General features: G+C 49.4%; 1 protein-coding gene across 1 annotated transcript in view; it reads right to left on the bottom strand.

Moving 5' to 3' along the window:
- The window catches only part of PRICKLE2 (prickle planar cell polarity protein 2), a 101423-nt gene extending 89203 nt beyond the window's left edge, over positions 1-12220 (bottom strand). Inside the window, exons 1-2 of the mRNA XM_051627802.1 lie at positions 12179-12220; positions 11630-11715 (exon numbers count right to left, since the gene is read on the bottom strand). Coding sequence (XP_051483762.1) covers positions 11630-11715; positions 12179-12220 — 128 coding nt within the window. The remainder of the gene's footprint in view (positions 1-11629; positions 11716-12178) is intronic.
- Between the last annotated feature and the right edge of the window lie 5553 nt (positions 12221-17773).

Here is a 17773-nt window from a genome sequence, read left to right as displayed (position 1 = left end):
GGGCCTCTCCATTTTCCCCTCTCAGCATGTTTCAATCCCCTCCAAAGATCAGCATAACACCAGGCTGAGCATTAATCAACACAACATGTCCTTCATCCAACTTCAGCAACCACCATGAATATTTAAATTTTATATTATGTGCTGGGACTATATATATATATATATATATATATATATGCCACCCTGTGTCTTTTTATACACACACACAGAAGCAAACATACACACAGAGTACTTCATTTCTGCAAAATATAATTGCAACTCAGGTATTTCTTTCCTTCCAGGCAGCCCCGAGCAGCAGCGATGCCGAGTGCCCTCTGCTGTACACTAAAACAAATGCTTCTTTGTTTCAAAAGACTATTTATTTCTTTAGATACTTGTAACTTTACGTCTGACAACATATTTACTAAACTGATGCTTGATCATTTTGAGCGCAACATACAAGACTAATGCCACAAGATTTCTCCTGCCAGACCAAAAGATTCATGTTTCCTATAGGCTGCAGCAGCAGAAATAGTCTGGGCTAGAACTACACGGGGTACAGGGTGAAAATGTTTTATTTATGCATTTGAAAATAGCAAAGGGAACCAGAAAAAAAACCATATAGCTTTATTATTCAAGGCATTTATCAGATAGCCTTCACACTTCAGCACACCACACATCTATTAGAGGTACAAGCCCAGACTATCACACAGCAACATGAAATCATCTTTCTTTTGTAAAGCAGCGTTGTTCCTGCTACTGGAAAGATAATATTGGAACATATTCAAATGTATGTATTAGAAAACTCAACATCTTGTAATAAGCCATGCACTTGATATTAAAAATCTGACTTACACTGCACAAACCTGACTTAAGAATTTTAACTTTTATTGTCTTCTCAGGTCCCAGCTCTCCTGAAATCTGACTGCATTTCCAGCACCCGGCCTTTATGGCACCAAATGCAGATTTCATCCAGCACAGGCACAGCTCCATGGTGAGTGCTCCCATTTGTTTGGCAGGCAAGAAGTGAAAGGGGACCAGCCTTGCCCCTGCCCCACTGCCACTTCTTCAAATGTTGCACAATCTTAAGCAAAAGCCTGATTTCTGCAGAGCCGTGGGCTTTGCAAAACCCAGGGATTAAATAGTCTCCAAAGAATCGTGACAGGTTATGAGACAAACCCAGCAGCATCTCTGCAAAGGGGTCGGTCCCCTTCCACCCAAGGCACGTGGGTCAAAGACCAGCCAGGTCTGCCCTCTGTGGAGCAAATCCTGCCACAATGAGAACCCAACAGCTTGGGAGGGATGGAGCAGTGCCTCGTGGTGTGCAAACATCAAAATCCTAGTTACTGGCATCACGATGTATTCAGCCCCCCCCCCCCCTTCATGCTCCTCCAAGAAGGAGACATCTTTTTTTAACCTGTCTCTATGCAACACCTCAGCTCCTCAAGCAAGGCCCATCTGCTCCACAAAGCTCCACGGAAACACCTCCGCCTTGCCCTCGGGGAGCAGGAAGGGGCCAGAGCACCCATGGGTGCAGCCTTCAGTGATGACCAACCCCACATGCAGCCAACCTGTCCCCATCAGTCAATAAGCTGGGGACTGACTGGCACAGACACAGCAGCACAACTGGTTCCCCATCTCTTCCAGTGACTCACTGCAAAACCTCACCATTTCCAGCACTTGCATTCGCTTCACAGGTTGGATTTCTTAGAGGAGGCAGTACCCAGGAAAACTAACCTCCTCTTAACACCCTCCTGTAAATGTGTCCATGTGAAGCTGAGCAAAATTATTCCAGTTTTATTTTGACTCTATTTTTTGAGTTTGTTTTATTCTTTTTACTGAAATCTCCTACCAGCATTTTTTCCTCAACAAAACGTTGGTATATTTTTTAACTTTACATCTTGCTATTCTCAGGGATTCTTGTCCTAGATTCCTCATCTTGGTTGAAGGCCAAGCATCACTAACTGAGCCAGAGGGAATATAAAAGCATCTTTCTAAGATGCTATAGAAAAGGAGAAGAATTGGACCCTGGGAGCCAATTCACTTTCATGCCTTCAGTATTTAAGGATCAAACACGCACTTGTGAGCTGACACAAGGTAAAAAGGTGGCTTTGAGACTTTACAGCATCTGGAAGAAGCCTCTGAAAGCATCTTTTTAACAACTAGAGTGCAAGAGAGAACCAGCAGCAGCAATGCAACCTGGAGTGCAACCCCCGAGCCCCTGGGGACAGCCAGTGGAGGGGACAACAAGGCTCACTGGCCACTCCTGGTGACACCGCAGACGCTGAGCACTTGACACTGCTGCTCCGCTTGCAGAGCAAACAGCTGAAGGCAAGGAAACAGGAACCACCCAAGACACACTGGGGAGGTTTCCTATGGTTACTGCTGCCATGGAAATATTTTTTTCTTGGCCTGATCCAAATAATCTCTGGCTCCTGGGCTGCAGAACACTTCCTGCAAGGTTGGGCTGGATCCCTAGACCTGCGCCCCACTGTTGGGGAGTGACCACATTGAGTGCTGGCCCAGGAGCATCTCAAACCCAAGCTGCTTGGGGCTTTCCTCCTGGCTCCCTGGGGCCTGTGGCTTGGTTTCAAGGAGAAGCGAAGGAGGAAAGAAAGTGGAGGGGAGGAAGAAGGGAGGGAGAGAAAGACATCTTTTACTAATCACTCACAGCTGTGGCCAAGCAGCTCCCATTTCGGCTGCCAGGAGCTCCTGCTCTCCCCGACCCGCTCCGGAGCAAGAGAAACCCCTTACAGGGAGAGGGGCTCCTCTCCATCCATCCACAGGCTCCAAGTGGGGATTTTCAATAATTGTATTTATGTACTCCCCTTATCAGCACAAGCAGCCATTATGTCTTTTATCACCACGGCGGCAGCATCTGCACAAGGGCAATTGATAGGGGATAAAATATTTGCTGCAATGGCTGAGTACAAAGTGCCTCCCTCCACAGTGAGAATAATAATTGTAATATTTAGCTCTTGAAGTGTTAAGCTCTGGCATCAGGGCCCTGTGGAGAGCCAAGAGCCACACACAGGCAAAAAACCAGCCCCTCCAACAGCAGAGAGGAGCACCTTGAACTTTATAAACACCTCTCAGCCTGAGCATTGGTGAACTTGAGAAAAGCTCCAGCCATCAGCCACCTTGGGGCTGCCAGGATGCTTGCCTGGAGCCTGCCAGTCCACAAGGAAAAAAGCTCTTTACGGCCACGCTCACAGGGCTTACCCCAAAATTAGTTTTCCTCACGTCAGACAAATCTGCTAATGTTACAAATTCTTCTAACATTAGATAGTGACCGCAGAGACGCTGCACGCGGGCAAGAGTCCCCAGCCCGGCTCTGCCCGGCCATGAGGGGGAGATTATCCATCAGTGAAAAAAGCAAATATCCAAATGAGCACCACGAATTGAAAAACCATCTGTCAAAGGTCTCAGCTGATACTATCCCCCGTCCTTAAGCTCAGTGATATACCTACAAGGCAGACAATTAAAAAGCAATTGATTATTTGAAGAGTGACTCAGCGGTGTAATAAGGATGGATTACTGGGCGGGGGGATGAATGGCTTTGGGAAAAAATTGAAAGACTGCAGATTGACTTTTTTAAAAGGCAAACAGAAAGGGAACAAAACCCAAGAAAAGCCCTTGAAAGCACTGAACAGCCCTCTTTAGCAGAGAGCAACAAAGAGGAGGGCAGCACTCGCAGCAGAATAGCTGCTTCCTGGCCTCTTCCAGCTGAGGATCTGACGTACCAGCCTTTATCTGCCCAGTTCAGCTTTCTCCCTAGACTGGTGGTCGGGAGCTTTTTCTTCCATGCTGCACCGTGCTTGTGACAAAGGCCTGTTGCAAACCTTCTACTAAAGGAGTAGGAGTTTTCCCTCCCCACCAAATAGGTGCTGCCTGCCTGGGTAGGCAACGGCAGCCACAGGCAGCACAGCTGTGTTTTCCAGGAGGCTGGTGGGATGTATCCTGCCGGGAAAAGGGGCTCTACGTGCTCCCATGGAGCCAGCAAGGAGGACTGAGAGGGCAGAGACTGCAGCAGGGCAGCAAACCCCAATAAGAAGATGGAGATGCTGAGGGCAGGAATGACAGCCTGGCTTGGCGTGCCATGGGACTGATGTAACCCTTCAGCCCCCACCTCCTCCCTCTCCTTGCACCAGCTCAGGAGAGGCTTCAACAACCAATTTAACCCATTGCCCTGGGCTTGGTGAGGATGCACAGGGAGCTCACAACCTTTTGCATCCAGCAGCACCGAGCTGTTAAATCAGTTCACTCCATCCCACTAAATCACACCCTATGCAGCATCCCAATCCTTAACCACAGCCTCCAGCTGCCTGCGTCAAGGGATCCCCACTGCAGGGAATCCATACTGCTTCTGAGTTTGGGGAGAATCTGCCTTGGGCAACTCCATTCCAAAAGGCTCCATAAGAGAGCTGTGCTTTTCTGGAGCATGGCAGTACAGCACCACAGCCCAGGAGCCAAGCCAGGCACTGGGAAAGTGCTCATGGCTGCTACCCTGCCTTTAGAATGACAAACCCCACTCACACCAGGCAGACAACATTTTACTCTTTGCATACCAAGAAGCAGCTGTAGTTACTTAAAAAAAAAATAATAAAAAATTCCATGTCAAAATTTTAACACATTTTTTTAGTCTAGGAGTAAAATATCGGGTAAAGCAGAATTCAGTGTTTGCCCACTCTGCTCCCTCCATCATTGGTGTCATTCACAATCACCCCAGAAACAGAGTAAATCCCCCAAACCAGCCCCAAACCCACAACAGCTTATTAGTGGTTTTTTCACCCCATTCATAAAACTGGACTTGCACAAGGCTGCTTCAAAACAGACAGAAAACCTACCCATGCCACACCATCTCCAGGAGAAATTCTGCTTTTTTGGCTTTTACCAGCAGCTCAGCTGTGATGGAGCAGGGCAGAGCCCACTGCAGAACAACTCCAGTTACACCAGCTGCAGAACAGGGCTCTGTGTTCAGCTGAAATTTAATCAAGAAGTGTCTCAAACTCCTTTGAGTTCTTGCAACACAATCCTGAGTGGCTTGCAAAGGACTTCAAATAGGCTCCCTGGGCTTGACCGGATACAAGTACATACCTCACCTGCTCTTTTGTACATTGCCTACAAAAAAATTAAAGAATTTATTTTAGGCTTTTTGCCAGGGACAACACTGCTGTGCTCTGTTAAAGTGGATACCGTGTCTCCCAGCCAACACAAACAGGATACCTTATCAGTCTCGGCTGGGTTAAGTGCTGTTTCAGCAGCAGGGCATGAAGATGTGGAAGGGAACAGGCCCAAACATTGGTTTGGAGTTCCTTAAATGCAACTGTGCACTCGACACATATAAAGATGGTTTGTCCCGGGGCAAGAGAGCTGAAAACCTCATAGGGATCCCCACCTTCAACCCCACCCAAACCCCCACACTGATGGCCCATCTGCCCCTCAGCAGAGACACTGCAGGACTGGTGGCAGCAGCACAAGCCATCACTAGGTACCCTCCTCTTTCCCTGGTGACACAGAGGTGGGAAACTCAAAGAAAAAGTAGACACTGATTTTTTTCAAAACTCTGCCACAAGTGCATTATCTCCCAGGAGTAAGGAAACAAAAGAGCCCGAGTCATTTATGCCAAGCCAAGTGCACACTGCAGCATCCTCCAGAGCTGAGCTCAGTGCTACCAACAGCTGCTCATGCCACATCACCCTGGGCACATAGGCTAAATGGGTACAGGTTTTGTCACAGTGACCTGGCAGGGAATGACTTGGTTCTGCACTGCTTATGACAAAAAAAAAAAAACAAACAAAAAACAACAACACATTTAAAACAAGCTAACGATACCGACTATTTTGTGAAAGGCTTAAAACCAGCACACAAAACCCACTTTGGATTTTTTATTTTGCATCCCCTCCACCAGGACAACAGCACCCTCAGGAGCCAGGTGACTCCTGCCCACCTCTGGGGACAGGCAAAGGGTCCCTGGGGACAGCAGCCTGCTTGGCCTCTCTGTGGTCCCTCAGGGACTCACCTCAGGAGGGGCTGGATGGACCGTGGTGGGACAGACTGTGGTGACCGAGTTTTGCCCATTTCAGCAGGTTCCTCGTTGCAAAATGAACAACTTGCTAAAACCCACCAGGCCCAGCACCGTGTGCCACAGAGGTGCTGTGAGCACAAGCCCAGTCCAGATAAGCTATTGCTATTCTCCCATCTCCCAAAGCCTTTCCAATCAACATGCAAGGAAGCGAGGAGTATCTGAATCCTAAAGGAGAGAGAGAGGCACAAAGCATGTTATTCATGAAAGGGAAAAGCTGGGAGTGTGTACGTGAAAGATACATAACCTATGAAAAATGCTGAAAACATATGGAAGCAATAATCTGTACTTCTCTTTTGCCTTTTTCTTTGGAAAGTAGAAACAACTGCTGCAGAATTCAGCGTTACTCCTTCGCGTGCTGCGTTACAAATATTATTGTTTCTGGTCTCTAGATGAGGCACTAGGCATCAAACCAGAGACCCAAAGGTGCCCCGGGATGTTTAGGCATGCCTGCCGGGATGTCCCTCCCGCAGGCAGGGCCAGCGTCAGGCAAACACAGGGGCTGCAAACACACAGAGAGTTTCTCATTGCACAGACAGTCCTGTCTTCTCACCACTCACAAGCAGATAATGTCCAGAGATTGGCAACAGGACAAACACACGGAGAAAATAAACATCCACTGCCACTAGCAACTCCCTGCCTACAGTCAACAAGGCAGGGACAAGAGCTGCAAAGCGACCTATCCACCACCACCCAGCAGCCTCAAACATCTCTGGGCTTCTGGTCAAACACTTCATTTACCAAGTCACCATCTCACTACACGTATCTCTTTTCTTGTCAATCAGTTTGGCCTTGTCCACAGGTTTTTGTGACCCAGTGGTCAATCATGACCCTTTCGGCTGATCCTGTATCATCTGGGATCTCCAGGCAGTCTCTCCTGTGAAGATGAAAAGTTTGTCCTTGCAGATGCTCCCAGATCTGACAGGGCCAGAAATGACCAAATTTCTGCATGACTGGCCACAGTAGATTATGGAGAGATGCTGAGCTATGGAAACAGATAAAAGCTCAAAACGATTGTATGCATCAAAACTTCACTTGTTAATATGGAATATTATTGGATATTAAGTCAAGTTAGGTCAGTAGTTTCCTGGAAGGTAAGAGCCCAGTTTTATGGGCTGTACAAACACACACTGGTGATACTAAGACTGTGATGTGGGACAGGGATGCATGAAGTGATAGATCTTTTCTCCACCAAGACGTCATGTCAAGGGACAAAGATTACACAGCACGTGAAGAAAAAAGGACTCCAAGAAAAGATGTAAAACACAATCTCACACTGAAATTAAAAATCCAATAAGCCAGTTTTTGTCTTTATGTCATGTTTATTACTGTTGTTTAAGTGCTTCTGCAAACGAGAGGAACATAACTATGGCAACAAAACCTACTCCAAGGGCTTTTAGACACGATTTTTAAAATTATCTGTCAGAGCATCTGAATGCCTTCCCCCTGAAATCAGCCACACACCACTGCCTCTGCAGGCTTTGCAAACCAGGTGGCACATCCCTCCTCCTCAAACCAGAGCTCCAAAACCCTCTTGAGACTGAGGTGTCCTGCATCCATGGTCTCAGCTGGTGGTAGAAGGAGCAGAAGGTAAAAAGCAGGGAACAGCAAGGTCTGTTGAATTGTAAGAGTATCATTTTTTTGCAAGGCTTTCTCAAGGAGCAAACAAACTATGCCTCTGTGTGCTAAACACATGCCAATCTCCCAACACGAAGGATCCGCTATTTTAAATACAGAACTAGGGCTGTAATTTTGCTTTGCCCAGAGTAAATCCGAAATTAGTTCTTCACAGTAGGCTTAACAGCAGCAAAAGCCACTCGCTCCCTTCCAGGAGCTGCCAACCATTTGTCACCTTTAAGGTTTGCATATTCACACTAATTGCACCAGGGCTGGGTTCTAAATTCCCTGCCCTCCTCTTGGACCACCTCCCATGCAGGCTTTTCTCTGCAAGACATTATGCAAAAGACACCCCTAATGGCTATTCATTCACCAAACTCCAGTGACAGCTTTATTTAATGCCAAAGCTTGTTAACAAGCTGAATGGCACTCACTTTAATGTAATGCGGATCTGATTAGAAAACAGCAACCCGGCTCCTAAGGAGCTGGGAGATTTTTATTGAATTTGATTTCACTTCTTCCACACAAAGCCACCTTTCAAGTATCGACCCGTGCTAATGAGGATTTGGTTATGTACACCCCATTTCTATCCTCCAGACCGCAGCCCACACAGATGAACTTTTCAGTCCTTATGTACTGTACTGACAAGCTGCCACAAAAAAGAAAGCAAAGTGATTAGAAGAAGGAGTCATTTTGCTGTTCAGGCCATGAGAAATGGGGGGGGTTACACTGGTTATAGTTTGATAGCTGCGTCCTCGCAGACTTCACGCCCAAGGACAATGCAATTTATACTTCAGTCTTTGCAGACCAACCACTCACTTACTCCTCTTTGGGGCTAAATGATTGAAAACTGAAAATTGAATTTCTACTTTCCACCAAGAGGCAGAGGTCTCCGGTATGCTGGAGGTCTGAGACCTTCAAGAAGATAAGATGCAGGCATGGGCTTCAATTTAACTGTGTCTGTAACACAGGGTGTTTTCAGTTCCTTCCACCAAAATAGCATCAAATATGCTGACACTTTTACAGCATAATTCACCCACTACCTTGAATTTGAGATTATAATTTCAGAACAAAAATAAGAAGATTCAAAACCAACCTCAAAAATCAGGGACATTTTAAAATTACTTAGCAATTCCCTTTCATCTTCCTTTTGCACACCACCTTCAGCACAGAGACTGGTTTTATTCTGAAAAGAAAACAGTTCTGCAGAACACAATTTATTTTCAAGTGGTTTCCCTGGCTGAGGGACTATGCATGTGTTTCCAGGAATGATAAATTCAACCAACACTCAAAGCTATCACCCCATCTGAGAAAAGTGGCTTTTAAGGGAACGTATGGGCACAGAAATCTTTGGTGTCTAACAAAGCCATTTGCCTGTTTGATAGAGCAGCTGCAGAGAACACACCTAAAATCACAGATAACTAGAAGACACACAGTCCTGCTTCATTCCGTACACAACACTGCCTGCATCAGCAATGGTTTCAGTGCCTACAAGCTTATGCATTCTTTCCCTACTCCCTGAAGCATATCACCAGCTCCCATCTTTGAAGCAAAAAAGTCCCATTTACTTTTATCAGCAAAACTCTGCTATTAAAGGATTATAAAGAGGCTTACAAATTTCTAGTGCTTCATTGATCTGGGTTTGTATCCTTAACCTGCAGATTTCCTTGCAAAGCCTTGTTTTCTCCCAGTCCCACTCTGCACCTGAAGGTGTTGCTGAGCACCCCAGCAGGAGCTGGCTACACCACCGTGGCCACACAGGGCACAGACTCCTGAGCATATTTTCAACCTACAAAACTACTTAGAATAATTTGCCTGCTTACGTGTCCTTGGCATTAATAGACCACTGCCTAGTAAAAAATGAATGTTGTGTCTATATGTTGTTCTGGCAAATTGATTGCCTTTATTTAATTGCCTAATCACTCTTATACCAAGGCAATTAAATGAGAATGCATCTGCAGGAGGGCTCTTGGCTTGTCCAGTCCCTGGTGTAAGGTGTAACTTGGCATTGCCTGCACACAAGCTGCAATACCCCTGGGGGCTGAACCCCATCCCTACCCACAGGGTCCCATCCTTCTCCTGCCCCCAGGGAGGTAACCTCGTCCTTCCCAAGAAAAGGCTGCTGGAACATTCCACACGGTTTTAGCCAAAATCTTTGCTTGTGTCCAGGGTTGCTCAGAAAAGGACAGCCAGGAGACAGCGACAGGTAGCCCTGGCAGGTTGGAGCCTCCTGCTTTACCTCATCCTGGATTTTGCAGGATCCAGCACAAGAGGCACAGTGTGCTGGTGCAGAAGGCATGACCTGAACAGAGCTGTGACCCCACCTCTCACCTGATGCTCCCCAAGTAGCTGGGTGCCTCTTCTGCTGGGCCATTTGGCCTTTGATGGGATGCTATTAGAATTCACCTCATTTTTCAGAAGTCACTGGATAGTTGCACCCTCTGATATAACAAAACTCAAACCACAGCATCTCATAAGTTCTCAGAGGAGAAATAGCTCTGGTGACCACCCCTATTCTTCTTATCCTACAGCTGAAAGCTCTCCTTCACACTTTTTTAGCATCATTAAGTGCCTCTGTAACACCTGCTGCCCCAAGCTTCAGCTGTGAGGAAACCTGGGACAGCTCAGGGAAGCATTTATATGCCCTGAAAAGAAGACAACTCCAGGGTGACCTTTTAAATCTATTAACGCACACGTGGCAAATTCAGATTACGGGGAGGGTGTCAGGAGACCACAGCTCCTGGAGCCTGGGAGGAGACACCTTCACCTTCTGAAGGTCTGAAGTGGGACATGATGCACCCAGAGGTACCACCAGCACCTGCAGAGGACGAGACTGCAGAACGAGTCCCACCTGCTGCTTCACATGCCCAGGGGCAGACCTCAGCCCACACACTTCATGTCCCTGCACCTCGGAGCAAACACCACCAGGAAGGATGATTTGAGAGGCTGAGGCTTAAGATACAACTCAACACAAATAAACATCAATCCCCCTCCTTGCTCTGAACCCATGCTCAGTCTGCTGAGACACAGCTCCAAGAAGGAGGCAAGAGGCCGGGAGGAGCGCTGAGCACAGGAGATGCTGGGCAAAAAGGGCATAGCCCATCAAATAAGGTAAAAGGTCACCAAGGGCTCCCTGGCCTTCTTGGTCTGTGCACAAGCTCCCAGAACCCAAATCCCTGATTTAATATCACCAAGTCACAGATCATCCAGGAACAGGAATTCATTTCTAGACAGCACAAGGCTGGGAAGGGAGAAGGGGCTGATCCAGCACGAGGCCAGGGCTCCCTGTGCCTCACAGGTACCAGCACCATCCCTTTTATAAAGGGCCTCAACAGAAATACCCACAAATACTCCTTCATCCTTACACACACCCCGTCCAATTTAATAGATAAATCTGTGCTTGGCATCACTGAGAGGGGAAAAGCCTCATCATGAGGTCACGGGGGGATGCACGAGTTTCACACAGCAGTTTGGTGCAAACCACCCAGAACCCCTTCTACCCCAGTTCCCCTTCCCACCCCACCACAGCCTGTCCCCTCCTGGCAAGGGCAGCTTCAGCCCCCGGCATGACCCGGGGCAGCAGGACGAGCCCCTGAGCGCGGCAGGGAGCGGATCAGCTGCGAGGTGGTAATTAGCAAACCAGTTACCCCAGTCCCGGGTCTGGATTCTGCTGCACCTCGCACCAGCACCAGGCATGGGCACACCTGCGTGCTGCTCCACGGGGCTGCCAAACCCACCCGCGTCCCCACAACCACCGCCCAGGGTGGGCGACGCTTCCAGACCCAACACAGGTGCTCCCCAAAAACCTCTGTCGACACCCCGAACGTGCACAGAGCTGGGAGGGAGACACAAAGCCCTGCGACGGGAGAGCCGGAGGGAGCTCCACTGGGGTCCCGCTGCCGTCGGGAGGACGGGGCGGTGGGGAGGGGGGGTCTCGCCAGGCCTTACCTCCACTTGTGCAGGGCAAAGCCAGGACACTGGTCCCCACAGGTGTTGCAGGGCTGGCCCCGCTCCGGCTCCCCCGACGCCGTCAGCTGCACCAAACAGCAGAGGGTCAGCCCCGGCTGAGGGACACGGGGGTGTTCAGGGGGGAGAGGGCACGAACTGAGGAGTGAGCGGCACACCCGGGAGGGGGCCATGGGACACGTAGCCGGGATGGGGAACACGCCCAGGAATCAGGGAGCACGCACCGAGGGGTCGGGGGCACGGCCGGGGTGCAGGGGGAACGCACCCGGGATGGAGGGTACGTCCGGGGGACACGGGGAACGCACCGAGGGCTGGGAGGAGACGCCCGCAGGTACTTGTAAGGAACAGGAGAACCCGTAGGACCGGGTGAAGGCACAGGGGAGGGAGCACGGCGGGGCTGGAAGGGGGAGAAAGGAGCGGCAGCGGGGGGACGCAGGCACCGGGGCCGCAGCCGGCGGGACGGCGCCACAGGTGGGACGGGACGAGACAGGACATGGGTGAAGGGGAGACCCCTCCCGCCCCAGCACTCACCGACCGGCCGGAGAGCCGCTTGCGGGAGCCGCGGCCGAACATGGCAGCGCAGCGCTGCGCGGAGCCCGTCGGAGCCCAGCCCGAGTGCGCGGCAGCGGCAGCGGCTGCGGCCGCCCCGACCCGCCCCCCCGGCGGCCGCCCACCGCCGCACCGCCCCCCCGCCCCTTCACCCCGCCCCTTGGCCCGGCAGGCACCGCCCCGGGAGGGCCCGGCCGCCCCCGCTCCGGTCTGCCCCGGGCAGCGGGCTCCGGGTGGCTGGGGGCAGCGTTGCGCCTGCTGTCATCATTCCGCTTCAGAGTTAACGACCGGGCCCGGGCCCTTCCCGGCGCTGGCGCTTGTCCCGCCGCTCTCGGGAGCACAGCGCTCGGTCAGCTGTGCCGGCCGGTGCAGAGCGCTCGTAACGCTCCAGAGCACGGGTGTTAATCCAAAAGCTGAGCTCCAGAAGAGGGGAGCCGGGGCTGTGCCGGGCGGGAGGGGTGTGTGCTGAAGCTGCAGCTCTGAGGCCGTGGCAGCCTGCGGGGCTTTGACTGGCCTAGGGGACAAACAGCCCGGGGTTCTGCTGGGTTCTGTTCCTCTCCTCACGGACATCGGATTTAGCCCACGAACGCTGGTGGAGTGCAGGAGAATCACAATCGTGTGAAACTCATTTTCAGCCTGGGATGGCAGGTCAGGACACAAAGCACCCATCCCACCTCTAGAGCTCGTGGTCCTCCCAGAGCTACACGCGGGCCAGGGAGGCCGGGAGCCCTGGGGCTGGGATCCGTGGGGCAGCCCGTGCATCAGCCTCCTCCTGTCATTGACATGATGTGCTACGAAGGGATCCCCACAGCCAACAACCAGCCCTTACCCCGGGGTGGGGGGACACACAGTCAAGCAGCACATCTGGCACAAGGCAGGGGAAAATGAAACATGGGGAGAAGGGGGAGCTGCAAACACACTTCACGGAGCACAGCAGCCCTGGGAAACTTGTTCCCGGTGGGGACGGAGCAGCTTCACCATTTGCATTTCACAGCTTCACCCGTGGCTGGGGCTGTGTGCGGATCCTGTCATCTCCTTCCCCTCCTTCCCTGCCTCTTTGTTCCTTTGCCTTGCTGTCTCACAGCTGGCTAACCCCGTAACGCTTTGATAATTTCTTTTTCATTTAATCAGTTCTCATCTTTGTCAATTTTTCACTTGCATCTTCCTCGACATGAGACTGAAACGGGGCTGTGTGGTTGGTTGCCTTTTGGAGTCTCAGGGAAAAAGTTTCAGTGAGATTTTTTCACCCTTTCCTCCGATAAACGTTGGGCTTTCTTAAAAAAAAACACACACGAAACAAACAACAAAAAAACCCCACCAACAAAACAAAAAAGGAATAAACAACCTCCCCCCCAAAAAAAAAAAAAAAAACCCAACCAAACAAAAAACCCCCAAACAACACAAAACAAACAGGGAATTCTTTCATGGAGAAGATTTTATTTTATTATTTTTTTTTTTAATAGGCTTTCTTCATGTCTGTGTGTAAATATTGACATCCCTCCCTGCTCACTTTTTCTGTGGTTGCTATTTTTACCCTTCCAAAACCCTCCAGCTTCCCCCCCCCCACCAGTGCTCCCTGCTGTGAAGTTTCCTCATGGTTTTCCTTCTTGGTTTCTCTCCCAGTTTCCAGCTCATACTGTGCTGCAGAAATATGTGATGAGCTCTCGAGGGAGGAGGAGATCTCTTCAAATACACACACGTTTCACCACATGGTGGACAACTGGTTGCAGACTGGGATTTGACCTCATATTAAAACATATAACACATCAGCTGTATCTAATGTTGCCTACAGTAACATCAGAGGTGCTGAGTTACTGTTATCTTTACTTAAGGTCAGCTGGATGTAAGGGAACAATCATTGTGCAAGAGAGGGCCTGAAAATCTCCAGCACTTTGGGTGTCTTGCATAAGATTCAGAATATTGAAAACTCCAATTAAAAGTGCCTAAATAAAAGACTTATTGGGTATAGGACTTATAACAAGATTCAACGTGCTGTGGGAAATGCTTTAAAGGTGACCTGCAAATCCTTTTTAATTGCTTTGCTGTTGCAAGAGATGCTGTGTGCCCTCAATAACAGGGCTGGTGAGGACATCTGCTCTAAGTTTAAAACAGTAAAAGTAAGTCAAAGTTGGAGGATAAATTCCTTGGAGGTGTGGCTGTGCTGAATCACAGCTCCAGTCCGCCGATGAAGAAGCAGGTCCTAAATCTCTCTCAAGGCAGGTTGGTCTCCTCCCTCCATCTCAAGCTGTCCATCAGGCCACCAAACTTGCCTGCCACCCCACATGGCTGTGTCCTCCAGCCTCACTTCAGTAGATACTGCAGATGCTGGTGGGCAACTGCTTGATACACAGGGAAGGCTCTGAGCATCAAGACTTGCACCAGCATATTCGAAAGGAGAGAAAAAATGAGGTCTCAGACTGGGAGTGCAGGAGGTGCAGGTAAGAGGGTCACTCACTGCCTCTGCCCTGGTGCATCTGGAGGGGGAGCTGAGGAAATCATGTACACCCAGAGCCACAAATGTATTAAGGCACGAAATACCCCTGACACAGTAAGGTGCTCAGGCTTCTAGATATCTCATGGGGACAGCAGTTTCTTTCTGGCTCAAGACATCCAGGATAAAGGGCTAGTCAGGAGGACTCAGTCCATATTCTTGGGATTATCAAATGCTTCATCCACACAAAGAAACATCCAGGCCAGAACATCATATCTGGCATGTCTTTGGGAAAGGGAGGGCAGACATTATCTCACTGTCCTCGATGCTCCTCTTCTCTTTCCTCCCCCAGAAAAGCTGCCAAGAGTAAAGATCTCTCAGGAAATAAACTCCCACTCCCGTGTTCTCACCATGTTCAGAGGGGATGATGCACACATCCTGGCATGGCTGGGCAGGCAGGGGACAGCAATGCAGCTCCTGCCCTACCTGTGCTACCACAAGAGGTACTTTCAAAAGAGGTGGTTTTTTTTGTGGTTTTGCTTTTAGAAACATGTAGATGATCTTCTTGAGAGGAGGCAGACTCAGCTTGGAGGTGGAGGATGTCAGATCCTACTGTCAAATAGGCTCAGAAACAGAGACATATGAATAATATATGCCAGACAGTTTGTCTGACAAATTATTGTTTCTGCTGTCACTTAAATTGTCCTGTACATAATCTTCTCCTCCCATTTCTGTTTCAACCAAACCTGCCTAGAGATGACACTTCTTCCAATCCTTCTCATGACTAAATCAGTTTAAAACCCAATTTACTCCATTTATCCACCACGAGAAGGACTCTGTTCCCTGTTGAAATTATGGATGGCAAAGACTGGATTGGTCTTCTTTTCCTGCTCCCTGTTGTACCTGATACTACTGAAATAGTTATCATTCAAATCAGAGAGCTCAGGGAAAGGTAAATTGCAGCTCCTGTGCTAGTTCTTGGCCATGGGATAAGTGGTGCAGAGGCTGACATGGGATCTGTGCAGAAAAGCAGCCCCAGATGCAGAGCAGGTGTTGCAGTGACAAAAGTGTACCCAGGCTACATCAGCCCACATGGCTCAGCAGGTCTGGCCACAGCCCTGCAGAGCATCTTAGTCCAACATGCACGTTGTGCTCTGCCTGCTAGTCAGATAAACGTGCTGCTTCCAGCAAATTCAGCCTCTGGCAGCAGAAGGTGGGAAGCAGAAATTCACCTTGCTGTAGAACTGTTCTGCTTGTCTGGTCCCAGGGTATGTGTCCAACCTTGCAGCCCTGCTGAGTTGCACCCTGTCGTGTGCCCCACTGCTGCACACGAGGGAGAGGAGGTGTCATTAGGGCTCTGCTCAACCAGTGACCTCCATCCCCTTTGGGACATCAGCTTGAGCAATAGCAATAGTGAAGTCACTGTGCCCAAGCCCAAGGGGCAGCTTTTACCACCCAGGAAGAGGAGCAGCAGATCCACAGCGGCAGTCGCAGCCAGAGGATGGAAAATATGGGAACAACACGTGCCACCAAAGACCATGGAGTCTGTGTCTCCAACTTTGGCCCAGCACTTCTGGATGGAAGTTAGCTGGCAGACACAACACTTCATGGACAAAGCCAGGAAAGTTTGCTAGTCTTTCCAGTAAAGTGCCCCCAGCTCTTCTCCCACCCTGCAAACCATGCTTTATGTTAGGAAATCACCTCCATAACACCTGCAGAAAGCTCTTAGCATCCTCCATCAGCTCTGCCACCTCTTCTGCCTCCAACGCCCCAGCCCTGACTGCCAGCACTGGGGCAGCAGGACCACCAACAGAAAACACTGGAGTAAAGCAGAAAGCAGCTCTCACTTTGTCAGCTGGACCCACATATTTCTCCCCTCTGTGGTGTCAAGGTGAATTTGGCTGTTATGGACTGAGTCAGCCCCCTCATGGTTCCTCCTGCCAGCTGCCTGTGCAGGTGAGTTACAACTCAACATAATCCTGTTGCCATCAGTACCCTGAAAGTAATAAACCTCTGACTGTTATGAGGCAGTTATTGTCTGGAGCCTTTCAACAACAAAAGAAGGGCTTAAAAAGTCCCTGTAAGCGCCACAGCTGCTGAAAGAGTGTGCTAGAGTCCAGAAATCTATTTTACTGCATAGTTCTCCCACCAAGCCTCCTCCTTTCTGGGTAAATGTGCCCTCATGAGGGTCTTTTAGGAGGGAAACAATTCTGTGTTTCCGCTCATTCCAGCTCCAAGATTTGCAGTTACTGAAGGCAGAAAAGGCTGTGCAGAAACCTCAGTCTGAGGTGAGGATATGGAATTTCAATCTGTGCTGTGCATAACAGGAACCCAGGCCAGGATGAATCATGCTATGTTACTTCAGTCTTAAATTTTTTTTGCACTGCGTAGGTTTTTCTAGGGCATAATCCATCAGGCACATCCCGGACAAATTCACTTTGAACATTTCTTGCACTGTTAGTACAAGGTACACACACTTCAGATGTCAGAAACAGTAACTAAGTGGGCTCAGCATCTTAACAAAACCCTTCCATCATTTCTGCAAATCGCCCCACAGCTTCTGAGTGCTCTTTATCACAGCCATTTGACTACTACTTTTCTTGTTAGATTTGTCAGTTCTGAGGTATTTTGATTAAAACCACACTGAGTAATTTCACCTTTTTTCCTTCATCAATACAGTAATTTGTAAATATCCCAGGAATTATTTTTTTTTGGTCCTCCCACCCAGGAATGCAAATGGCCATTATGTTCTCCCCAAGGTATCTCCAAATAACCCTTCTCCTTTTAACCTTAGGATTTTATTGTGTTAGTTGCTAGGTAACTGAGTAAGATTTATAGCCATCTATTGTTAATTTTGAAGGCAGTGTTCAATTTCCCTGTAAATAGCATTTGGGAGTTGGAGTCCACACCAATACAAACTTGCAGCCCAGTCCTGCTCTGTGGAGAGGAGCACCTGCTGTGAAACGTGGAGCTAAATGGATATGTAAAGCTTATTCCCAAAAAAAAGGGGCTCAGCCCCTCTCAAAGTGGGCAGGCTGAGCACTGCTGGGTGCTGGAGCGACCCTGCTGGTGCACGGGATGTGCTGGGCACTGAGGGCATCCCATCCTGCTACCCTCCAGCCCCCTCCTCATCCTTGCAGGCTGTT

The sequence above is a fragment of the Apus apus genome, chromosome 9 (genome assembly GCF_020740795.1).
Source record: "Apus apus isolate bApuApu2 chromosome 9, bApuApu2.pri.cur, whole genome shotgun sequence".
Classification (NCBI taxonomy): domain Eukaryota; kingdom Metazoa; phylum Chordata; class Aves; order Apodiformes; family Apodidae; genus Apus; species Apus apus.
Note: the sequence above shows the minus strand (reverse complement) of the source record. Positions and strands in the feature narration are given on the sequence as shown.